We start from the raw sequence: 26,933 nt of genomic DNA, 5'->3' as shown, positions 1-26,933 counted from the left end.
TAGCCCCCGCTCGCCGCAACTAGAGAAAGCCCGCGCACAGCAACAAAGACCCAATGCAGCCAAGAATAAATATAATTAATTATTTAATTAATTTTTTAAAAAAATGAACAACCACACTCTCCCACCCAAAAGGAAACACGTGCTTTGAATTCTGGCATATTTCCAAATACTTAACACTTCCACAGTTTATATTAAGTTGAGGTTCTCTTTTGTTTACCAAGTCCTCTATCACTGTTATCGAATCATCACAAAAATTCTCGAATTTTTGTGATGATTATCATCCCATTTTACAGATGGGAGACTGTGGCCCAGAGGAGTAATTTGCCTCAAAACTACCCAGTTTGTCTGTGGACCCCAAGGCTCTAGGCCACCTGGGCTCAAATCTCCACAAATGTGTCGGCATTTCTTAGGATAGCAGTTCTGCATCTTACTAATGACAACGGGGCAAGTTACCTAGCTAATCTCATTCTGTTTCCTTGGCAAAATGCGGGTGATGCTCCTCATCTCACAGAGTTTGGTGCAATGCATGTCAAGAACCAGGCCCCCGGGAGCTTGTGGTAGGTACCTTCAGATGAGCTCTGGGCAGCCTGACAGAGGCGTCTGGGCTCTCTGCCCTCTGGCTCCCCAGTAGATTCGATAGGAGACGGTGAGGGCAGGGGTAGGGGGTACAAATCTGGTTCCCTCCCAGTTCCAGTAACCTATCTCCCCTCATCTCCTATAGCCTAGGGCTGTGGCAACCTCTCTGCGTCTACCTGGGTTCCTGTACCATTCCTTGTGCTTCTCAACAGCCCTCATACAACTACACGCTCCTTTATGAATAGACCTTTCTCAGATCATCCTAACTGGAGTATGTCTTCTGTTATTTGTTAGAACCCTGACCCTATAAATTCATTTGCTCATTCACTCATTCATTTAGCAAATTCCAGACATTAGTCAACGGTGTGCCAAGCACTGATTAGAGCGCTGTGAACCTATTTGCTATGCACAGAGCAGCCCCTGCTCTCAGGGAGCTTCTTTCTAATGCTGTCAAGCGCTCCTCTTCATCATTATTATAGCGACACATGCAGGTTGCTGTCTCTTATTACCATATCCTCTGTCACATTTTGAGTAATTTCTTTACATGAAGGAGGTAGTAACTGCAGCCCTAATGGCAATGCCTGAAGCACAGCAGCTGTTCAGGAAATGTTTGCTGAATGAATAAATGAATGTCATAGCACCTAAATAACACACATGCTTCCTTCCTAATCGACCTAAAAGCAGAACTCCCTCGTCATTTTGTTAATGACTCTTTGCTGTTCCCAATTCTAGCCTCCAAGAAATGTTTAACTCTAACAAGCATGGAGGCGCACCTGCCCTTAGGTGTGTACACCACCACGGAACATCTCAGAATAGCACGGTCTGACGAAGCTTAATTGCTGGAAAACTTGCTTGTTGCACGTAACAAAAATTCCCTGACTTACTGTGATCATTAACTACAGTCATCCGTGAATTGTGGTATGACAAAATCAGAACATTTTTCTCATTGAAAGGAATCTAAGAGTCTAGATGCTGTTTTAAATTTACTTTTTTCACTTTACAGTTCATTGTGAAAACCTTTACACGTCACGGTAGAGCTTCCTCATTCCTTTCACTGACTGCATAGCATTTCATTGCAAGGTTGTATCATAACTAATTCTCCCGATTGAACATTTGGGCTGTTTACGCTTTGAATGATTTTGCAGCAAAACATGTATTTTGCCCATTTGTGCAGGCACATATGTAGGATAAACTGCAGAGGAGTAACTACTGGAATACAGGGTGTGAGCACTTGCAGTTCTAACAGATAAGGCCAAATTATCCACCAAGTATACAGAGCCAATGTACCCTCCCACCAACAATGGGTGAGACTGCCTGCCTCCTAAAGTGATGGATTACGGATCTTTTTAATCCCTGCCAATCTGAGAGCTGAAAAGTTCTATCTCACTGGTGCTCCGACTTGCATCTGTTTGATCATCGATGAGGCTGGACATCTTTTGATAGGTTTATTAGACTCTACCGATGGCTATCTTCTTCTGGTAACAGAGTGTTCATATCTTTCACTGGTTTCTCGTCATTTTTTTTTAAACAAAACATCGATTTGTAAGGGCTCTTAGGTGTTTTGGGGACTCAATTCTTGAGACGCTCTTTTGAGCTAGGTAACATCCCCACTCGGAAGATGAAAAAATTAAGACTTAAAGAGCTAAAAGTCCCCCTACAGTGAGTTATAAGTGTCAGAGCAGAAGTTGAGCCCAGATCTACATGACTCCAAAGCCATGCTCTTCAGTGCTTGTCTAAACTAAACTATGGCTCCCTCCTCTAACACAAAAGCTTATACTAACCCACAAGGGAAGATATAGAAATCATATTTTTAATTAAAAAAGCAAATTGCAGATGGTGTGCAACCTTGATTGGGGTTTGGTTACACTGAGGCACCCAACAAAATTCATCAACCTGTTCATACAAGATGTACACATTTCACTGTATGTACATTTTACCTTATAAAAAAATTTTTTTTGATGGCCAACAGGCACATGAAAACATGCTCAATATCACTAATTATTTGAAAATTGCAAATCAAAACTACAATGAGGTATCACCTCACACCGGTCAGAATGACCATCATGAAAAAGTCTACAAATAATAAATGCTGGAGAGGGTGTGGAGAAAAAGGAACCCTCCTACACTGTTGGTGGGAATGTAAATTGATATAGCCACTGTGCAGAACAGTATGGAGGTTCCTTAAAAAACTAAAAATAGAGTTACCATATGATCTAGCAATCCCACTCCTGGGCATATATCCAGAGAAAACTCTAGTTAGAAAAGATACATTCACCCCAATGTTCATAGCAGCACTGTGTATAATAGCCAAAACATGGAAACAAACCCAAATGTCCATCGACAGATGAGTGAATAAAGAAGATGTGGTACATATATACAATGGAATATTACTCAGCCATGAAAAAGAATGAAATAATGCCTTTTGCAGCAACATGGATGGACCTAGAGATTATCATATTAAGTGAAGTAAGTCAGAGAGAGAAAGACTTATATGTGAAATCTAAAAAAATGATACAAATGAACTTATTTACAAAACAGAAACCGACTCTCAGACATAGAAAATGAACTTACGGTTACCAAAGGGGACAATGGGGGGGAGGGGAAAGATAAATTAGGAATTTGGGATTAATATACACTTACTACTATACATAAAATAGATAAACAACATAGACCTACTGTAAAACACAGGGAACTATATTCAATATCTTATTGAATAACCTATAATCACCATTACATTAACCTATAATGGAAAAGAATCTGAAAAAGAATATATATATATATGTATATATATATAAAACTGAATCACTTTGCTGTACACCTGAAACTAACACAACATTGTAAAATAACATTCAATTTTTAAAAATTGGTAAAACAAAGAAAAGAAAAAATATTTTTTTACAAGATACTATCTTTGTTTTTTTTGGCCACACAGCATGTGGGAATCTTAGTTTCCCTACCAGGGATCAAACCCGTGCCCCCTGCATTGGAAGTGCAGAGTCTTAACCACTGGACCGCCAGGGAAGTCCAACAGATACTATCTTTTTTTTTTTTTTTTTTTGTGGTACGCGGGCCTCTCACTGCTGTGGCCTCTCCCGTTGTGGAGCACAGGCTCCAGACGCGCAGGCTCAGCAGCCATGGCTCACGGGCCCAGCCGTCCCGCGGCATGCGGGATCCTCCCAGACTGGGGCACGAACCCGTGTCCCCTGCATCGGCAGGCGGACTCTCAACCACTGCGCCACCAGGGAAACCCTATAATCCCACTTTAAAAAATTATATGTCAGTATACACCTAAACGAGAATCCTGAAAGAAAAGACACCAAACTGTTAACACTGGTTACCTTTGTGGGTACAAGAACAGCACTTTTCCCTTTCTATGTACTTCTGTAATGTCATGCTTGAATTAAGACATAATGTTACTTTTGTAAGTAGAAAACAAAAGAAACGAAATAAATAATAATAATTAAATAAATAATAATGAATAAAAATAAATAAACATAGCAGCATTATTTACAAGAGCCAAAAGATTGAAGCAATCCAAGTGCCCGTTGGTGGATGAATCGATAAACAAAACGTGGTATTACCCATATAGTGGAATAATCGTGTAGCCTTAAAAAGGAAGGAAATTCTGCTGCCTGATACAACATGGATGAACCTTGAGGTCATTATGTTAAGTGAAATAAAAAAAGAAACACTGTATAATTACACTTAAATGAGGTACCTAGAGTCAAATTCATAGAAACCTTAAGTAAAATGATGGTTTCCAAGAGCTGGGAGGAAGAGGGAATAAGGAGTTAGTGTAGTGTAAAATGGGTTAGCAGAGTTTCAGTTTTGCAAGATGAAAGAGTTCTGAAAATGAATGGCAGTGACGGTTGCACAACAATGTGAATGTACTTAATGCCACTGAACTATTTTAAGAATGGTTAAAACGGTGATAAGTGGGAGAGAATTCCAGGACTACAGTAGAGTCAGAAGCACCAGGAATCTGTCTGCCCACCTAGACAACAGTGGCACTGGCAGAGTCTATCTGCTGTTCTGTGACTGTTTTGGAGCTCTGGAGCCTATTGAAGGCTTGCAACTGTCGGGTGGAGGCTTAAACCATAAAACTGCAGTCAATCTGGGTCAGTTTCAGCTCTTAGCACAGTAGCAGCCATCCCTCCCCACCCCCAGCCATGGCAGGCAGCCCTGTGTTCCTGGAGCAGCTGATACAGTTTGCAGGAGCCAGGGTGGGCAAAGGACCCTGTCCTCCAAACAGTGGAGAATCTGCTCTGACTGCTGCTTCTGATCACAGAGGCACAGACGAAGAGGTGGGCAGCCATTGCTGCCACCTCCCCACATTGTTGGGAAACCCCCTCCCTCTAGCTGTAGTGACTCCCAAGGGATTTAAAGGGCCAGTGCCCATTTTTCCTCCCTTCTTTTCTCTTTTTTTCCCATTTTTGGGAGCCGGACATTAAGACTAGGACATTCAAAAACAACTGTGCACATGGGGGAAATTAGAAAATGGCTGTGCGTGTCCAGGGAAAGCCTCAGAAAAGACTTAAGGGGACTTTAAGTTTACACCTCAGGCTGGTCCTTGGCACAGAGACAAACTACAACAATAATTTTTTTTTTTAATAATAAGCAAAAACAACAAAACCCAGCAAATCCTGGGGAAGGTGGAGGATCTGATTTCCAGAGTTACCACATTATTAGATTCAAATGTCCAGGGCTCAACAACAACAAAAGAAATCACAAAACATAAAAGAAACAGGAAAATAGGGCCCATTCAAAGGAAAGACATATATCAACATAAACTGTCCCTGAAAAAGATCTGATGGCAGATCTACTAGACAAAGACTTTAAAACAATTGTCTTAAAGATGCTCAAAGAACTAAAAGATGATGCAGAGAAAGTTAAGAAAACAAAGTATGAGCAAACTGGAAATATCAATAAAGAGATAGAAAACCTAAGGAGAAACCTAAAAGAAATTCTGGAGCTGGAAAGTACAATAACTGAAATAAAAAATTCACTGGAGGAATTCAAAGGCAGATTTGAGCAGGAAGAAGAAAGACTCGGTGAATTGAGGACAGGACATTGGAAATTATTGAGTCTGAGGAACAGAAATAAAAAGATAGAAGAAAAGTGAACAGAGCCTAAGGAACCTATGGGACACCATCAAGTAGACCAACATATGCATTGTGGTAGTCCCAGAAAAAGAAGAGAAAGGAGCAGAGAGAATATTTGAAGAAATAAAGATAAAGCTGAAAGACTTATACTTCTTGATTTCAAAACTTACTACAAATCTACAGTAATCAAAACAGTGTGGTACTAGCATATACATACATATAGACCAATGGAATAGAATAGAGACCCCAGAAATAAACTCTCACATATATGATCAAATGATTTTTCACAAAGGGGCCAACAGCATTCAATGAGGAAAGGACAATTATTTCAACAAACAGTGCTGGGAAAACTGTAAAAGAATGAAGTTAATTTAACCCCTTACCTAACACCATATATAAAAATTAACTCAAAATGGATCAAAGACCTAAATGTAAGACCTGAAACCATAAAATGCTTGGAGTAAATCACAAGACAAAAACTTAATGATATTGGACTAGGAAATGATTTCTTCAATATGACACCAAAAGCACAGGCAAAAAAAGAAAAAAAAATACAAGTTGGACTTGAAAAATTTTAAACAGTGCATCAAAAACATTATCAACAGGATAAAAAGGCATCTCACAGCATAAGAGAAAAAAATTGCAAACCATCTGATAAGGGATTAATATTCAGAATATATAGAGAATCCCTAAAAATCACAACATAAAAACATACAACTTCATTCAAAAATGGGCCTAGGGCTTGAACAGACATTTCTCCAAAGGAGATATACAAATGGCCAACAAGCACTGAAAAGGGCTCAAAATCACCAGCCAACACTGATGGTGAGGAGGCCCGGTAAAATGCTTGGCAGAACAACAAAAAGTCACCCATAAACATCAGGATAAAAGCTTAACCTCACTTGCTGTGATAAAGCATTTTTCACTTACCAGATGGGCACAGTAAAAAGATTTATAATTTCAGCACTGGCAAGTACTCTAGGAAATGGGAATACCCATGCCCCGTTGACATGGAGTGTCAAATGAACAGCTTTACAAGAGAGTATTTTCAGAATATCGATCAAACGTTTTTAACACACAGATATTTTTGCCCAGCAATTCTACTTCTAGGAATTGGCCCTTCTGATACGCTGGCTCCTGCGCAAAAAAACGTATACACAAGGATGTGGGCTGTGGCATGGTCTGTAATTGCAGAAGACAGGAAGTCATCTCAATGTTATCAATAGGGGACCCAGCTGATATAATGGATCACCAAGGAATCTCTAAAAAACAATGAGGCAGAGGGACTTCCCTGGCGGTCCATTGATTAAGACTCAGCACTTCCACTGCAGGGGGAGCGGGTGTGATCCCTGATTGGGGAACTGAGATCCCGCATGCCACACCGCATGGCCAAAAAACTAAAAACAAACTAACAAACCAAAAGCAATGAGGGAGGTATCTCAGACTGCCATGAAAGGTTGTACGTCACGGAATAAAAGGAAAAAAGGCAAATAATAAACAGTATCTATAGTTATGACCACATTTTTGTAAAAAGCAAAAGACATAAACACTCAAACTTGTATTATGTATAGAAAAGTCTATAAAGGTTCACAATAAATTGTGGAAATGGTGTCCTTGGGGGAGTGGGACTGTAGAGGTGGAATTTGGACTTAAAAAAACCAGCATGATTATGTATTAATAATAAAAAGACCAATAATGGTCCTGCAAATACACAAAGCAAGAAGCTAATAAAGGAATAAGTCAAAAGCATCTACCTGGGCACAGCCCATTAAGATTTCTTTCAAATTAACTGCTGATACCGTGGCAGTCATCTGGGGAGCCCCCACGGGGAGAATGAGTAAGATGGGGGTGGGGGGCATCACCCAGGCGGGAGGCGGGGCAGGTCGGGAATGGAGAAGGGAGGAGGCCCTCAGGAGCTAAGCAGGCAGAATCCAGAGACCTGGAGCGGCAGGGCTAAGAGTCAGGAAAGACGGAGATGCCTGTGGCCGAGTATGCAGAAACACCCTGTCCTCCCTTTCTACAAATCTTCCGGGGCACCTTGAGCACTGCTGATTTCTGCACCCTGGGCTCCAAGGGGGCCCAGAATCCCTGCTGCGCCTTGGGGTATATGAGGGCTCAAGAGCTAAGAGCACAGCTAGGCAGGTGTTTCTGAGATCTCTCTGTCTACCGCCTCTCCTCCTGCAATCTCATCTGGCCGTCTGGCGTGCAGGGCCTCAGCGTTTTTCCAGGCCCAGGTCTGTCAGGGGAAGGAGTAGCCGGGGCAGGAAGCCTGTCCCACACTAGGTGGAAGTGGGCTGATCCCCACTCACCTGAGTGCCCCTGCCCCAGGGCTCAAGCACAGAGGAGGTGCTTCCTAAATGGTGTCTCCACGCCAAGCTGTGCACAGCAAAGCATCCCTGGGGGCCACACTTTCATCAGGGCGCTCCGCCTCGGCTGGGCGATCTGTACCCACCTGCCTCTCCCCCTGTTCTGTGGGAAGGGCTGGGTCTCCTATACCCAGTTCTCTCATAAAGAGAGCACGGCTGTCAGGTTCCGAGGTCCTGAGTGCAAGTGTAAGGGACATGAAAGAGGGCATCCCCCCTCCCCTGGGTTTTCTGGGTAATTCAGGCAGAGCAGACTAAGGTGGGTCTGGTTTTCTGAAAGGACCCCAAGCCTGGGAGAGAGGGCCAACAGGTGACAGGCAGGGAAGAGGGAGTTTCCATAGGGTCTTAAGCAAGGGTAACAGCGGCTCCATCTAGAGAGCTGCCCTCGGTCCTCAGAAGGGCCCTTGGCACAGATACATCTGAATCCTCAGGACAGAGAAGGAGAAGCCCCCAGGAGCTGAGGAAACAGATTCAGGGAGGCCAAGAAACTCCCCCCGCCCCTGGCCCTTTGCTGGTGGCCGCAGCATCAGCTAGTACCAGTCCTGTACCCCTGCCTCTAAAGCCAGTCTCCATCCTCCACACCAGCTGCTGGCAGCACACCTGGGATTGACGTGCCCCGCTATGGGGGACCCAAACCCCAAGCCCCTCCCTCAGCGCTAACTGGCCTCAGAGTCAAGGTAAAGGTGCCACCACAGGCCCAGTCTCCCTCTGCAGCCACACGGCGGCCCTGAGCAGTGAGGTCCAGAAGCTTCCACACAGGTAGGCAGCCTGCTCCCCACGGCTCCTCTGGTGACTCAGGAGCCCCGAGGCACCTCACCCGCTCCTTTGTCTCTCTGCTTCCTCCTCGGCCAAGGGACATGTCCCGCAGCAAAGTCATCAGGAAAATGTGAGGAGAGCAATTCAGTGACTTTCTTTTTAGAAAAACAAGATCCAGTGGGGTCTCTGGGAGGTCCCTGCTCTGGGGACTCTGGCCCCACTTACAGCTTACTTTGAATTCTGCCCTTGATTCTCAGAAACTGTTTCAGAAATAGACAAATATTTCCACCTTTAGAGGAATGCCACTCAGTTAAGTCACCCCGCCCCCTGCCACCGTCACTCAGAACAGAACGGGTTCTGGCCAGGTTGGCTTTGTGCAGCTCAACTTGCCCACAACACAGCATAGAAATTCTTGGTCCTCTCCAAAAAGCCAACCTGCCGGGACTTCCCTGGCGCTCCAGTGGTTAGGACTCTGCGCTTCCACTGCAGGGGGCACGGGTTCGATCCCCGGTTGGGGAACTAAGATCCCACATGCCACCACCAAAAAAAAAAAAAAAAAAAAAAAAAGCGCCAACCTACCCCCAGAGAAAATTTGCCCCCTAGTGGAACGTGGAGGAGAGGAAGGCTACTTGTTCTGAAGTGGTACTGAAATGCTCTGGGGTCTTTTAGGAATAAGCGGGCAGTTAGACCCTGAGCATCAGCACACATTTGTCTACGTTCTGGAGAGTTTGCCCAAAGTCAACCCACCAAGCAGCCCGGTCACCACGCCCAATGGCAGGGGCCCCAGGGCTCACAGGTGAAGGGTGCCGCCAGACTGGCACCACCCGCAGCCTTCCCAGGGGATGGAGAGGTCAAGGTCAGAAATGGCAGACCACAAAGTGGGATGACAGGTGACTCAGGAACACCCGAAAGTGTACTTGCTCGTGCTGGTGACCCAAGAAATCCACATTCACACAATCATACGTCATTTTCATCTTGCCAGGGACGTGAACGCCGTTTTTTAAAGGCACTGAATCAATGAGGGTCTGATGAAACAGCACGTTCTCGCAACCTCGTTGGAAAACAATTTAGCAACGCGTACAAGCAGCTTTAAATATTTCTACATCCTTTGAACCTGTAATTTCACTTTCGGAAGTGCAACTTTAGGAGGTAACCAAAAATGAAGACAAGGATCCATGCTAAGATGCTAATTAGGGTGTTAATTATAGTAGAATCATCTGTGTTTTATTACCATAAAAAATAAAATGAAACAAGCCCCCCACCCCGGCCATTGAAATATCTTTAACATTACTTTAGAGCCATGGAAGTATGACCATAACATAATTTGCCCACCCAGAATCATCATATGGGGTCACAGCTGGAAGGGCCTTCAGGGGCCAAGGCGAGGTGGGGACTTGCCTGAGGTCACACAGCTCCTGGGGAGCTGACAGGACAGAAACTAGGCCTCTAGGACAGCTTGACGCCCCTTGGGAGGGGACGGCAATGGGTTCCAATCACCCTTTGGCGACGATGGCGACGTTCTGGAATTAGGTAGTGGCAATGGCTGGGCTACTCTGTAAATATACTAGAGACAAGTGAAGTTTATACATTAAGGGGAGGAATGCTGCAGTGTGGAATTATATCTCAATTTTATAAAAGAATGTCTCGGCCTTTTTCTTGGCTCCAAGGGTGGAGGCCCAGCGTGGAGAATGTCAAGGAATGGTTTGGTCATTTATGCTGGATGTCGCCACCTCCCCCAGAGTTCCTTAGCTCTACCCCCTTTTTTCCCACCACCACTATATTTTACAATTACCAGAAATCTGTCCAAGCCCTGCCCTGGGTCGCTGTCCCAGGCAGGTCATGCCAACTTCGTCCAGGTTTCCTTCAACAGCCTCCACTGTGCTTTCCTTGCCTCTCCCAATCTGGCCTCCTCCTGCCCCTCCCTCCCATGGCAGCCAGAGGGATCTCTAAAAATACACATCTTAGCATGCCATCGCATTGCTTCAACTCAAGAAGTTCAAATATTGACGTTCCAACTCCTTAGCAGAGTTTACAAGGAAAACCCCTCCCTGTCGGCCTCCTCTTTCTCCACCCTCTTCCCCTCCTTTGCCCTTCCCAGGCCAGTCTTCTGAAGCTACCTGGATGCTACTCACCCTTTATAACAGCCCAAGCGCCCCCTCCTCAAGGCAAGTCAACCCTAACAAATATTGTACAAGAGAGCGTTGGAGAACACCTCCACCCACAACACGTTGCTTCCTCTGCTGCACACCTGAAACTAACACAACATTGCAAATCAACTGTACCCCAATTAAAAAAAAAAAGGAACTACCATTAAAAAAAAAAATTGTTGCCTCCCGCACTCAGCAAGAACATACTGTATCTGCTATGCACCAGGCGATGTTATGGGAAACAGCGGTGAACGAACAGACCACAGTTGTTGCCCTCAGGGGGCTTACACCAGGACCCTCCCTCCATCATATAAATTATCACACTGCTAAAGTGCTGGTTTCCTCATCTGGTCACCACTAAACAAACAGATCTCTGAAAATTTATTAATTAAGCTATCATCAGCTCAAGCAAACGTATAGTGGCTCCTAGAAAACACACAGACGCTCAGCAAATCCTGGCTGGCTAGTGGATAAGCGCCTTAGGATGTGAAGCAAGAAATCAGCCCAATGGTCCTCAGAGCCACCACGGTCCCCAGCCTTCCCTGCTTCACTCACGTGCCACCGACAGGATCCAGACGTTTGCTTTACTCTGCTGCCTCATCTCCCAGAACGTGAACTTTTCAAAGAATGGGCATTTCTTTAAAAAAAAATCAGTATCCCTTATGTCTACAAAATAGTAGTACTCAATGCAGCTGTAATATCAAGCTTAGTCCATGGCAAGGGGGCCACGCCCTGGGACACCATGCTTTAGAGGGTCCTAATCTGGCCCTCATCTAAGCCACTACCATCCCACAGGGTCAGGAAGCAATGCAAAGGCTTGAGGGTCAAAGGGGAGGTATGCAATCACACTTTGGGTACCAGGAGCCTAGCTGCCTCAAGGAATAGGTATTTACCCAAGAGAAATGAAAACTATGTCAACATAGAAAGGTACATGGATATTCATAACAACTTAAATAGTCCAAAACTGGAAACCATCTAAATGTCCTCCAATGGGTGAATAAATTGTGGCTTACCCATAAAATGGAATACTACTCGGCAGTAAAAAAAGAAAAAAAAAAAAGACAATTAATATACACACTACAACATCAGTAAACCTCAAATAATGATACAGAATGGAAAAACCAAACCAAAAAAATAGAGTACATACTATATCATTCCATTTATATAAAAGTACTAGGACTTCCCTGGTGGTGCAGTGGTTAAGAATCTGCCTGCCAATGCAAGGGACACGGGTTCGAGCCCTGGTCCGGGAAGATCACACATGCTGCGGAGCAACTAAGCCCGCGCACCACAACTACTGGGCCAGCGCTCTAGAGCCCGCGAGCCACAACTACTGAACCCGCATGCCACAACTACTGAAGTCCACACACCTAGAGCCCATGCCCCGCAACAAGAGAAGCCACCGCAATGAGAAGCCTGCGCACTGCAATGAAGAGAAGCCCCCCACTCAATACAACTTAGAGAAAGCCCGCAAGCAGCCACAAAGACCCAATGCAGCCAAAAATAAATAAATACATAAATTTATATATATGTTCTAAAGCACATGCACACTCTTACAGTGGCAGAAAGCAGATCACTGTTGAGGAGGTGACACAAGGAACTTTCGGGGGTAACAGATGTGCTCTATCTTGACTGTGGTGATGGTTTCACTGATGTATATATGTCAAAACTCATCATTCGAAATGTACACTTTAAGAATTTGCCATTTGTTGTACATCATTTACGTCTAAATAAAGCCGTTTTTAAAAAAAAAAGCCTACACTACACTGAGGTACCATTTCTTACCTATCAGGTTCATAAAAAACCCCAAATTTGACAGCATACTTGATTAGAAAGATTGTAGGAAAATGGGGACCCCTTAATTTCATTGCTAGTGGAAATGCAAAATGGTCAGAGAAATCTGACATCCATTAAAATTACAAAGGCAGGGCTTCCCTGGTGGCGCAGTGGTTGAGAGTCCGCCTGCCGATGCAGGGGACACGGGTTCATGCCCCGGTCAGGGAGGATCCCACATGCGGCGGAGCGGCTGGACCCGTGAGCCATGGCCGCTGAGCCTGCGCGTCCGGAGCCTGTGCTCCGCGACGGGAGAGGCCACAGCAGTGACCTGGGGATCCAACAATTTGCTTCTGAGAATTCATCCTGCAGATACACCTGCACAATTATATGTGCAAGGGAATGATGCTGGAGCAAGATTACACCCTACAGCACTGTTGGTAATGACCCCCTTCCCCATAAAAGTAAATAAGGCAAGCATCCACTTCTAGGGCTGGTTAATAAACTATGATACCTCCCCCATGTGGAATTCAAGGTAGCTTAAAACCGAGAAGGCTCTCTATGTACTGACGGGAAAAATCTCCCAGGATATATTGTTAAGTGAAAAAGAAGCAAGATGCTAAACATGTGGATTACTACTTTGTATTTGAAAAGGGGAGAAATGAAAATCTATGCTGGAATTTGCCTGTATTTGCATAAAGAAGGACCAGCAATGTATCCAAGCAATTCATACAAGCAGCTTCCTAAGTGGGGGCTGAGGAGGGAGTTGGACGGGGAGAGCATAAGGGAAACTTCTCACGTAGAGCCTTTTATATTGTTTTTATCTTTGATGCATGTGAACGTATTACCTGTTCACAAACAAACAAACAAAAAAACCACACACACACAAAAAATACAAAAAACTTTGTTGTAAGTTTTTAAATATAAATTTAGAATCCCTGGCCTTAAGACATGCTTCCTAGAAGTACGTTAGGATCCAGTGGGCTAAATAGCTGTGTAAGCGCCATTATGAACACCGGTCCTCAAAGTCGGAAGCCCACCTGCCTCAGGATCACCCAGAGGCCCCTTTAAAACGCAGATTCCCAGGCCCTACCCCAACCGGACCCAATCAGCATCCCTGGAGGTGGTGCCCCAGGACCTGTAAATCTTTTACGTTCCCCAGGAGATGGTACAGGTGCTAGAAGAGGAGGCCCACTACTGTGAGATGGACATGTACCCGATAGATATGAATTCAGCACACACTCTGAGCCAGGAGCCGCGCACAGAAATACCGTCCCTGTTTCCTTGGGGCACATATTCTACAAGAGACACACAAAGACAAACGAGGAGAGTGTTACACAGTGGTGTGTGGAAGGCAGAGAATTAAAATAGGGTGACCTAGAGGGGCTCGGCTGGCTGGTAGCCCACAGAAGGCCTCTGGAGGGGGTGACATTCCAACTGAGATGGGATGACGACAGGGGGCCCCCCCTTCGAAGGTGAGGTGGCAGGTGGCGGGCCTGGGTCAGGAGTTTGGTGCACAAATACAGAATGGGAAGAAGGTGGTTTGGTTGAAGGCAGGGGAGTGGACGGAAACGGGACAGGTTCGGCAGGCGGAGGCCGCCGGGCTCGGTCCTCACTGGGGTCTCAAGTGGAGGGTCAGGAAGGAGGGGCCCAGACCGTTTGCTCGGTGCCTGGGCCCCGGGAGCCTTTGACTGAGGTGGGAAAGACCACGTAAGAGGAGAATGGAAACATATAAGCTGTCGGTTGAGAATGATATTAACTTCGGACATAAAGCCAGTGCCAAAAAAGAACCATTTAAAGCTGCCCCTTAAGCCTCTGAAAATAAGTCTAAGTGGCTGCCATCTATGTAAGGCGTGAAGAGTGCTGTGTGGACAGGACTGGGCTGAGGTCTGGAGAACAGTGGAGCCGTGGCTCCCAGGAGCTGATCCAGGTCTAAAATGGAAGGGGGGAACTTCCCTGGCGGTCCAATGGTAGGGAATCCGCCTTCCAATTCAGGGGACACGGGTTTGATCCCTGGTCAGGGAGCTAAGATCCCACATGCCGCAAGGCAACTAAGCCTGCGCACCACAACTACTGAGCTCGTGTGCCTCAACTAGAGAAGAGAAAACCCGCACACCACAGCTAGAGAGAAGCCCGCGGGCCGCCACAAGACCTGACGCAGCCAAAAAATTAAGAAAATAAATAAATGAAAAGGAGGGGCCTGATACTAAATTTAACCTCCAAAGAATCACTCTGTGAGTTTCACAATGTTGCCTGAGGCTGGCGCTGGCCCGGTGGCCTCCTGCACAGAAATCAACACCCGCTCCTTCCCTGCAGGTGGGACTTCCGCTTTGGTGAGAACCCCGGGAGCTGGTTGGGGGCTGTCAAAGCAGAGACTATCCCAGCAGGCTTTGAAGGAGGGGATGAAGGGTAGGTCGGGCGGGAAAGAAGTTAACCCCGCCATCTGCCAGGAAGGGAGAGAAGCAGGGGGACCAGTGAAGGCCTGACACATGTCAGCTATGATCCTGCACAGTGACTTAACTCTGAGAACATCAATGTTCTCATCTAGAACGTGGGGATATTCACCCAGTTCCTGGGACTGTGGTGAAGATCTCATGAGGAAATAGAGAAATGGAAGGCACCTAATACAGTGCCTGGTATACAACGGGTAATCAAAGAATGGCCCCTAGCAAAACAGGGATGTGACAACCGGCAGGTGGTGTGGACTCAAGACAGGGAACAATATAACAGAGACTCTAGAGAACATCAAGGGGCAACCCTCAGTGGAGTCATAACTGTCACAGACCTTTATGATCCAGCAGTAAGAGCAGCAAAGTGCATCAAGGTTAGAAACATGGACCCAGCAGATATGAAAATCATCGATACTGTGGGTCCAACAGACATATATCAACTCTACAATGAAAACAAGAGACCACACCCATCTCAGGCACCCATGCAACACTTAGAAAAAGCAGCAAAGAAAACTTCAAATTCCCAAAGGTAGAAATAGCACTTATTTTATTCTCTAACGACAAAGCAATGGAATTAGAAGTGAAAAACGAAAACAGAACAACAAAAAAACTCAACAGTCCAGAAATTTTTAAAAGCATTTAAAAAGTTGCAGAACATCTAGAAAAAAATGATAAGGAAAATTCCAAAAGTTACATAATATGCCGAGAAAAATCCATCACCTTAAACATTACAGAATGAAACAAAAAAGAACATAAATGAACGCAGCATGTAACTCAGTTGTTTCACAGAAAAGAGCAGGAAAATAAACCCAAGCAAAGCAAGAGGAAGGAAACTAAGATAAATGCAGAAACGTGAAAATTAGAAATCAGAAAAGGGTAACATTGATTTTAAAAAATTGAGAAAAAAGGCTGCTTCTCTTAAAGAGTGATATAGGTAAAACTGCTGGGTAGCCTAATCAAAGAAAACACACACACACACACACACACACACACACACACACACACAAAATGAGAAATTAGCAGAGACAATTATAAAACTCACAACAATATCAAACTCAATGCAAATAACTTGGAAAAGTTGATGGTAATAGATTATTTTCTAGGAAAATGAATTTACCAAAATCCATACACCTCTTCTCCCAAAGAGAAAACCGAGAGAATACTGGAAATTCAGCAGGAAGCCCCAATATGTCACAATGACATATTTTAAACTTTCCAGAAACGAATCATCCCAGTACCATCTAAAGCAGCTGTTCCCAGCTCGGTGCTTTGTGACCACCTAGAGGGGTGGGATAGGGAGGGTGGGAGGGAGAGGCAAGAGGGAGGGGATATGGGGATTTATGTATACATATGGCTGATTCACTTTGTTATACAGCAGAAACTAACACACCACTGTAAAGCAATTATACTCCAATTAAGATGTTAAAAAGAAAAAACTAAACTAAAATAACGCAGCTGTTCTCAATCACGGCGCCAGGACAAGCAGCGGTATTAGCATCGCCTGAGAACTCCCAGAAATGTAGGTTCTCAAGCCTCACGTCAGACCTGCTGCATCAGAAATTCTGGAGGGGGCCCAGGAACCTGTTTTACCAAATCTTCCAGATGACTTGACTCACACACTTTGAGAGCCCCTGTTTGACCATGCCATGCCAAGGGCGGTCTGCCACAGCCCCAGTATCACTGGGAGCCTGGGAAAATGCAGAATCCCAGGCTCAGCCCAGACACACTGAGTCAGACTCTGCATTTTGTCAAGACCCCCAGGGGACTCATGTGTGTGTTTGAGAGGCACTGTCAGAGCTCTAGCCCAGTGCTGTGCAATAGAAATAGAATTGAACCAGACATATAATATAAAAATCTCTAGTAGCCTCATTTTAAAAAGTAAAACGACTCAATTAATTTTAATCATATATTTTATGTAAGTAACCCAATATCCCAAATATTATTATCTTAACAGGTAACCAACATAAAAATATATTGAGATATTCTACATCCTTTTTTTTGTACGTACAGGTTCTTCAAAATCTGATGGGTATTTTAAACTTCACACATCTCGATTCAAACTAGCCACATCTCAAGTGCTTAGAAGTCCCATGTGGTCAGTTGATGTCATTTTGAACAGTGTAGAGAGAATGGAGAAAGAAGGAAAGCTTCCGGAATTCTTCTTACAAAGCCACCACTTTTCTTACGCTAATATGGCTTTTTAATTGTGTGCTGTCACACAATAGACCAATTTTAATACTGTGGTTAAGAATGAGGACTCTGGCAGAAACTAACACACCATTGTAAAGCAATGATACCCAGTAAAGATGTTAAAAAAAAAAAAAATCAAAGGGTTACATTTCAGGAGACAAAGCTTGAGCTAGAATAAAGGAATGAGATTCACAAAGAAAAGAAAAGCATGAGGACTCTGCAGCCAGACTCCCTGGCCTCCAACTTTAGCTTCACCAGTTATTGAAATCTCTGGGCTGTCACAGAGTAGGCATTCAATAAATGTTAACTATCACTATGTTATGATAACATTATGATGTTAGTATTATTGTCATTCATGATTACTAATGCAAAATCTTCCAACATTAGCAAACAGAGGTCAACATCCCAAGTAGGGTTTCTCCTTGGAATGCAAGGATGATTCAATAATTATGATATCTATTAATAAATATACCATATTAAGGTCAAGGGAAAAGAAAGAAACAACATAGGACCAATTCATTATATGCCACAAAAGGAATTTGAAAAAAAATTACAATACTTATTCCAGATGAACTCTTAGTAAAACAGAAACAGATACTTCCTTAGCATGATAATAGCATATTTAAAAACAAGAGCTCAATGATATTTAATGGTGAGCCACTAAAATTATCCAAATTAAAGGCAGGAACGAGAATACGATGCCCACTACCGTCACTGACAAATTAAACATTTTTCTGGGCTACTACCCTCTGCAATTAAGCAAGAAAACAAAATGAGGGAAAAGCAGGGAAAACTGTCACTTACAGACAATATGATCACATGCCTAAAAACCTTAGAACATAAGCTGAAAAATCATTAGAAACAACAAGGAAATTCCATAAGTTGTCACGTCATTAAGTTAATGTGAAAAATCCCTATTTACAAACAATAAGCATTTAAAGAAAAGATCTCATTTACAATAGCAACAAAATAAAACCTGTAACACTTGGGGAAAAAATAAGATATTTTGCAGGACCTTCTGAATAAACCATTAAAGCTTTACCAGAGGAACAAAGAAAAAGAACTAAGTCAATTGAAAGATGAACTGTGCGCATGGAAACACTCAAAGTTTTAAGACTGTTAATCTCCACTAATTTCAGTGCAATCCTAAATGAATCATGAATAGGATCTTTGCAAATCTGTTTGTGCTAAGTAGATATCCCGAAATAAAATTTGTAAATATTGGGTTGGATCGTGAATGTGCGTGTGCGTGTGCGTGTGCATGTGTGTGTGTGTGTGTGTGTTTCATTTTGTCTTTTTTCACCAGGGAAGGAACCACACAAAATCCTAATAATGGCCACCTATGGGGAGAGCGACTGGGGTGAAAGTGGAACTTTCAATTTTCTTTTTGTACCTTTTTATATCATTTGATTTTTTTTAAATGTGTAAATATATTACTTTTTTAAAGTGTCAACAATAATTATCTGAGCAATGAATAAAACACAAGTAAGACACCTTTCAAGGTGTCACCTTTCAAGGTCTGTATTAAAAAATACTATTAAGCTTCCTGTTGGCGCTGGTGGGAGCCACTGAGAGGAAGGGTAGGCACAGATGGACACATGGGTGGATTAGTGAATCTGGTTCAAGGGTCTATTCCCCCTCCACTGCCCCCAGCCCACCCAGCTCTTTCTAGGAACTTCTCTCTGGGCATGTTTCCCCATCTGGAACATGAAGGAGTTCGATTAGATCTCTAAGGACCCGTTCAGCTCGAATATTCCAGGATTCTTTCTTCCGTTCATTCATTCAGCTGGTCTTCTGGAGCTTACAGTCTAGCTGGGAAGACAGACAGTCATCAAACGATCCCACAAGAAAATGTACAAGGCCACCATGGAGGGTGTTATGAAGAAGCGGGCGCACTCAGTTGTCCTAGAAGAGGGTCAATCAGCAAGTCTGCAGGCAGTGGGTGTGGGTGAGAGGAGAGTCTGGGGGAGCTGAACAGGATTAGCAGGCGATAACAGGGGCGAGTGGGGCATAAGGGAAAGTTAGATTCCAGAGAGCAGGAGGTCAGCGCACACACGGTGGGACTACCAAGCAGCCCTGAGGACTCACAGCACAACAGCATAAACAGGCATTCAACTGACATGTCTCCAGTGAATCTAAACTGCGTCAACGCAGGTAATCGCATCCCGATGTTCTTGCAGTGACAGAGAAGAGAAGCTTGGGTCATTTTTTTTAAATTATATTTTTGCTTCTCTTTAGAATGCCCTTAGAAGAACCACCTTCCTGAGACTTGCATCACTAAGCAGACAGCCACCCTCGGATACGGAATCTTTGATCAGCCAACCCTCAGTCAACTTCACGGAGCCACGTGGCTGAAGAAAAGCCACCAGCCATTCCGCAAGCCAGGTAATGCACTCGGGGCAGCTGACGGTCACCAAAGTACCAGAGAAACTCATGAGGTGCCTCTGACAGCCGAAGCGCCGGTGAAATGTAATATTTTAACCAACACTGCAAAACAGGCTAAGATACTGGGAAGGACTCAAACGTATAAGAGAAAAAAAAAGGGAGGGAGGGCTCTTTTAAAGGTAAAATCATTTGGTTTCTCAAAAGTTCATTAATTACAGTGCAAATACAGAGTAAATTACCAAACACAGCATGGGGGGATAAATCAAAAACAAAAGGAAGGCTCCAGTAAGCAAAAGCTGCCTTCCAGCTACGTGGAAAAACACTCTAGTGCACCGAGTAAATAAATAATAAAAGGATGTGGAAACAATACACCTTGAAAACTCCTGATCCTTCTCTGTTCTCCTGGCCAGTAGCAGTGCTGACAGGTTGATGCTGCCCGGGTTACAGACCCAGCTAGGGTTTATTTATCCAATAACACCTGCGTCGTTTTAACTGAAGCTGATCTCTGTATTTTATGAGTGTATGCCATTGTTTTACCCCAAGCTCCAGCATTAAGCCCCAAACAAAAGTTATCTGACCCCTAGACTAGATAAATGCTAGAAATAAGAATTTCAGGGTGTCCAGACCACACCGCTTTTCTTCTCCCCCTGAGATGAAGGCTTTTGGGAATATACACCCACAGGGAAATAATAAAACAATGCCCAGTGATTTTCATTCTTCCATACCTCACCCTGTTTAAAAAAAACCAAAAAATTCTTTAATTCATTCGGGTGTTATCTGTTTCACAATTACGGCCTTAATTTGGCTTACTCACGCATTTTCTTAAACACGAGTAACTTGTGCAACCGATAGCTACGGGACAAAACACAAACGCTTAGTGAAAAAAACAAAGAAACAAAAAAGGAAAGTGGAAGCGATAATAATCCAAGATCACAGCATTTTATAAGAGGTGGAGGGGGCTTTGGTGAATAAGAAAGAGGTTAAGGACTTGCACCAGGGAAGAAAATTGGTAGCAAAGGAAGGTCTAGAAAAATTAAAATGCTGACTAGCTGTCATTTCTGCAGCAGGCCTGAGAGCAATTCACACTTTTCTTTTTTTTTTCAACAATTCACTCCCCTGAAGCCAACACTGCTGCACCTCACCGCGTAGCCTCGTCCTGGGGTGTGTCAGGGCTGCCGAGGAAAGGCATCTCCAGCCCAGGACAGTGGGCTGGCCTCCGCCGTATCTGTTAGACCCACCTCCCCAGGGGGCAGAGCAGCCTAAGAAAGGAGCTGATACTTAGGGATCAAGCCACTTTTTCTTGGATGTTAGTTTTTCATAGAACACTTCCTGGGATTTGCTCATTCTTGATTCAACATGATTTCACTCCCCTTCATTGTTCCCTGAAAGCACAGAGATGATCACTGCTGTCCCATTTCATAGATGAGAAAGGTGAAGGTTAGTTTTCTTTCTCGAGGACTGTGAGCTACAAACTGCTTGGTGATTAGGATTTGCCTTGGTGTGGTTAGTGCAACATCCCACATAGAGCAAAACGTTACTAACAAAGGATTCTTTTTATTCTTAGGCGATGGGTGGCTGAACAGCAACTGGAACACAGAAAACTTAATTTCTAGCCCATGGCACCAAGCTGCAGATTAGAAACCTCAAAGTATGATCACTAGAACTCCTCACTATACAATTTCCGTAAAAATGCATCAGAGAAGGCAGTAGCATGCACATCACCATTCCACTGAGCAGGTAAAAAGCCCATGTCCACAGGCCCTGAAAATAGGAAACCCGCTATTTAGGGTCAGGCAGCCAAACCCTGGTCTCCCCTGGTCATGCAGATTGGTAGGTGTATGCCTTGGCCCCTGAAGACTCCTTCCTCACCTATCTCACCTGTATTTTTCTTAAAACCAAGTGAAAACACTTGTTAAACAAGTTTCATCTTCACCAAGACAAGGAAGTATTATTATTTAAAATCTACCTAAAAGGTAAATTATGGCAAATCCATATGGTATAACATTACAGTGGACTAGGTAACGGTGAGATCCAAAGAACAAGATATGAAGGGAAAAGCAAGTTACAAAATATGTGTAACATGGGGACTTCGCTGGCGGCACAGTGTTTGAGAATCCGCCTGCCAATGCAGGGCACGTGGGTCCTAACCCTGGTCCGGGAAGATCCCACATGCCGTGGAGCAACTAAGCCTGTGCGCCACAACTACTGAGCCTGCGCGCCTAGAGCCCGTGTTCCGCTGCCATGACAAGCCCGCGCACCACAATTAAGAGTAGCCCCTGCTCATCGCAACTAGAGGAAGCCCGTGCACAGAAACAAAGCCCCAACGTGGCCAAAAATAAATAAATAAATTTATTTAAAAAAAAAATGTGTAACATGAAGTCACCTTTATTAACATATGTATGCATAAATAATATGTATGTATAGAAAAAGCTAGACCTACATACTGCAAATAAAACAAATGTAGCATATCCAGTTATCTCCGGATGGCATATTTACAAGTGATTTGTATCGTATGATTTGTATTTTCTTTTTTATGCTTTTCTATGATCTATAAATATTTTCCAATGTTTATGTACCAGATTTGTAATAATTTTTTTAAATAAATGATTTGAAGACTAAAATATCCTCATACAATTTTGGTGGGAGTACACATAGGAACAACTTCATGGAGGGGTAATATGGACATATCTGTAGATGTTTACACGCAAATACTCCTTGATGCAGCATTTCAACTTTTAATTATCCCACTCCTACATGGGCACAAAGAAGTACAAAAAAGGACAGTCATTACAGCATCGTTTGTAATAGCAAAAGACTAGAAAACTTAAATGTCCATCAATAAGAATATTCAAATAAATTAGGTAACATTTATTCAAGGTAATGCAGCCAGTTTAAAAAAAATGCAGGGGCTTCCCTGGTGGCGCAGTGGTTAAGAATCTGTCTGCCAATGCAGGGTACACGGGTTCAAGCCCTGGTCCAGGAAGATCCCGTATGCCGCAGAGCAACTAAGTCCGTGCGCTACAACTACCGAGCCTGCGCTCTACAGCCCGCGAGCCACAACTACTGAAGCCCACGTGCCTAGAGCCCATGCTCTGCAACAAGAGAAGCCACCACAATGAGAAGCCCACGCACCACAACAAAGAGTAGCCCCCACTCGTCGCAACTAGAGAAAGCCCGCATGCAGCAACGAAGATCCAACACAGCCAAATAAATTAAATGTTTTTTTAAAAGATTAAAAAATTAAAAATAAAATTAAAAAAAATTTTAAATGCTATTATGGACTGACATGAAACTATCTCTAAGAAATGTGATTAAGGGGAAAAAGCAAGGTGCAGAATATATGCTATCATTTGTATAAAATTATTTTTAAGAATATGTTCATATTTATTTGTACATGTACAGGCTGTCTCTGGAAGGCTCTCCTAAAAATTATAATAACACTGCCTTAAAAGAGGAAAAATGAGGGGACAGGAAACTGAAAAATAGGTGAGAAGAAAACAATTTTCACTGGATAACTTGCTTCCCTTTGTACTTGAATTTTTTAATACGTGCATATGTTCCTACAAAAACAAAACCAAACAAAAAACTTAAAAAGCCTTGTGGGGAAAACTGCACCAACTGTTTTTCTAAGTGTTTTAGTACCTTATGCCGTAGCCCTCTTCATTTTGAAGGCAGCCCCCTAAAAAAAACTCTGCCTCAGCAAACAAAACTACGCAAGGGACCCCACGTGCAGCCATCGACCTGGCACCCTCACGGAGACCTGCCCTGTCTCTTCCTGTGACTTCCAGGACCGGGTTTAGGCAAGTATGGCCTCCTCCAAAGCAAGAGCACTGTGTCCTCTGACAACAGAGTCAAATTCTCACTTGTATGTAGTAAATAAGAAATATTTTACCTTTCAGCAAAGATATCGACTTTCCCCAACTCATCAGAGAGGCCAACAAGGGAATCCAAGGTCCCCACCTAGAAAGATGGGAGAGAAGTTAGATGCTCAGGCTTTGCAGCTGGTGGGGGGCACAGGGTTTCAACTATAGCACAGGGAATTCTTCTATCTTGACTCAGTCGTCCTTGGTCAATGGTGAAACTGGAAACTGAGAAGAGCTCTCAAGGGAAACCAGTGGATTTGGGATGATGATGATTATTACTATCATTATTTTTTTGGCCAACAGGATAAACTGTCATTTGTGCCACAGAAAGGAGTGACTATGTGTCGTGGTCTACCCTCAGCTTATTTTCCTCTAAGAATGGCAGTCTGCCCTTCCGGGGATGAATCACCACAGCCAGGGAAGCAATGAGACAGAAAGCACGTCAAGGAAGTTATCACTTCTGAAAGCCTTTCTTCTCCAAGGCAGTCCAGCCGATCCCTATCTCTGGTCCTCTGTGCTGTTATTAACAATGATCTTTCTGGGGCAAGGGCAGCTTTTCCTCCCACTCCCTTCATGAAAGTCCTTTTCCTTACAGATTACTTAGGACGAGCTGTTTCTTGTGGAAATTATTACTGTGTCCAAAATTGTATTTAAAGGTCTACTCACAGAACCAGAAGGAAAAAGTCTGTTATCACATCATCAAGCACCCGTCAGATGCTGAAAAGTAATCAGGGAACTATGAAGTCTGGATATTCCTAGCAAGTGTTGTTTCTTTTCAGACAACTTAATTTTAAGCAACTTTTGGCAGACGTCATGTCTTCTTTTCATCTTTGTACCCTCGGGCCTGGCACAGCACTTCCCACGTAGTAAGCAATGAGAGGATGCTTAATTTACTAACCTTCACAGTGTCTGACCCTGGACAAACAACGGCAGGCTTGAAAAATCAGCAAGATGTGGGTTCAGAACCCAGTGTTGCCACTTACCAGCTCCACAACCCCGGTCTCCTTTCTCAGCCCATCCTGATCTATAAAGTGGGAGTGTGAAGATTCAGGAAGATGCGCTTAAACAGCCTGGCCCCCAGCATACGCTCCATAAACACTAACAACTGTAGGAGCTCATTAACAACTATGCAGAAAAGCCCAGAGGGGCAAACTGAGGTTTGAAAAAGGATTACGCGCAGTTTACTAGAAGAGCCACCTCTGGGCGTTCAGCACCATCCCTCCAGAATCCATGATGTAGTTGTAGGGCAGAAAGACTGCCTTAGGCGTCTTCCCCTAGGAGGAAGTGTGGCCAGAAGTCCACTCTTTTGGAAGTAAGAAGATTGCACATTCTCTTCCTCCTCTTCCATGTTTGTTTCATTTTAAAATCTCTTTCTGGGACTTCCCTGGTGCTCCAGTGGCTAAGACTCCGCATTCCCAATGCAGTGGGCCTGGGTTCGATCCCTGGTCAGGGAACTAGATCCCACATGCCACAGCTAAGAGTCTGCATGTCACAACTATGAGTTCGCATGCTGCAACTAAAGATCCCACGTGCTGCAACTAAGATCCGGCGCAGCCACATAAATATTTTAAAAGTAAATAAATAAAATAAAATCTCTTTCTGCCATCTGTCCAGTTGTCGCTAAGTCTCCTTCCTTCTCTCTCCACCAGAACCAGAGGGATGCTGGATTGCCTGCCCTGCTCCCAGTTCAACAACACAATCAAGGATGAACCTCTTAGGCTTCCCTGGTGGCACAGTGGTTAAGAATCCACCTGCCAATGCAGGGGACACTGCTTCTAGCCGTGGTCCAGGAAGATCCCACATGCCACGGAGCAACTAAGCCCATGTACCACAACTGCTGAGCCTGCGCTCTAGAGCCCGTGAGCCACAACTACTGAAGCCCGTGTGCCTAGAGCCTGTGCTCCGCAACAAGAGAAGCCACTGCAATGAGAAGCCCGAGCACTGCAATGAAGAGTAGCCCCCACTCGCCGCAACTAAAGAAAGCCCGCGTGCAGCAACAAAGACCCAACGCAGCCAAACATTAATTAATTAATTAATTTAAAAAAAAACGATGAACCTCTCCTGGGATGGCACAGTGGTTAAGCATCTATCTGCCTGCCAGTGCAGGAGACACGGGTTCGATCCCTGGTCTGCAAAGATCCCACATGCCGCGGAGCAACTAAGCCTTCAAGCCACAACTACTGAGCCCACGCGCCGCAACTACTGAAGCCCACGCACCTACAGCCCGTGCTCCGCAACAAGAGAAGTCACCGCAATGAGAAGCCCGTGCACCGCAATGAAGAGTAGCCCCCGCTCGCTGCAGCCAAAAATTAAAAAAAAGGTTGAACCTCTCCAAGCCTGTACATTTAAAGTATATTGTTGGTCTTCTTAGATGTTGAAGATAAAACAGGAAGAATCTGAGAACTCAATGAGGACCCACGTGTGTTTAAGACACTCTTTCCACTTTTTGAAGACACTGCTAGCCGCACCCTTGTCTCCCTCTCATTCTGTCCTGTAGCTCTAAGTCCATAAGCATCACAGTTAATTTGGGGCTATTCGTGAAGTCCCATCCAGACCAGTCCCCCCGTACAGCTTCACAGCCAGGCTGATCCTCAGCATTGGCGCCATTGTCCTGTTGTTTTCTCCTTGGCTTTCCAGAAGACACCCACACCACCCCAGCCCGTCACCTCCTTCCTCCTCCTGGGGTATTTTACCTTAAAATCAGGAATCGTGAATTTGGTGTTATAAGACAGGTTTGACTTGGAGGTTACTGTATTCATCCTCTCCAGCGCTTGTAAATTTTCCTTATCTCCAGGGGCAGAAATTAACCAAAATTCGGACATGTTTCCAGTCTTCTTTTATCCAGTTACTGACCAGAACCACAGCAACATACACAAACAGAAACAGGAGAGAAATGTCAAATACCTCTACCTGTTCACCACTCCCTTCCCTCTGAATTAATCCTCTCCACTCTTCCCATTTCCCGTTCGTTCCCCCCTTTGACCTTCCAGTTCAGATTCTACAGTTCCAAGGACAGCCATCTGCCCAAAGCTTATCTCCACTTGGAAAGCCCTCAGGTCTTTGTAAAGACTGCCAAAGACACTCCTTCCCAGGGTGGTTCTGACTGGTTTTGAGGAGAGAAGGAGGGGGAGTGTGATTCCTGTCCCTCCTACTTCAGCGAAAAACCCATTCCTGGCATCATAAAATGGGGGCCAGTAAGCTGGACTTGGGCACCTTCTGGACTATTTCTCTCCCTTCCACGCTGCATCTCCAGGGATGTAGGATTGGGGGGTTAAAGGGGTGGTGAGGCAGGAACCAGACAAGGAGGCGCTTCCACAATGGGCAGGCT

General features: G+C 44.3%; 1 protein-coding gene across 1 annotated transcript in view; it reads right to left on the bottom strand.

Moving 5' to 3' along the window:
- ATP6V1C2 (ATPase H+ transporting V1 subunit C2) overlaps positions 1 to 26,427 on the bottom strand; it is a gene marked incomplete at its 5' end in the record, with an annotated part of 53,168 nt that extends 26,741 nt beyond the window's left edge. The window contains 2 exons of the mRNA XM_082851628.1: positions 23,635 to 23,702; positions 26,299 to 26,427. Coding sequence (XP_082707754.1) covers positions 23,635 to 23,702; positions 26,299 to 26,427 — 197 coding nt within the window. The remainder of the gene's footprint in view (positions 1 to 23,634; positions 23,703 to 26,298) is intronic.
- Positions 26,428 to 26,933: the final 506 nt, after the last annotated feature.

This window comes from Leucopleurus acutus, assembly GCF_964270905.1.
Source record: "Leucopleurus acutus genome assembly, chromosome: 12".
In the NCBI taxonomy this organism is placed as follows: domain Eukaryota; kingdom Metazoa; phylum Chordata; class Mammalia; order Artiodactyla; family Delphinidae; genus Leucopleurus; species Leucopleurus acutus.
Note: the sequence above shows the minus strand (reverse complement) of the source record. Positions and strands in the feature narration are given on the sequence as shown.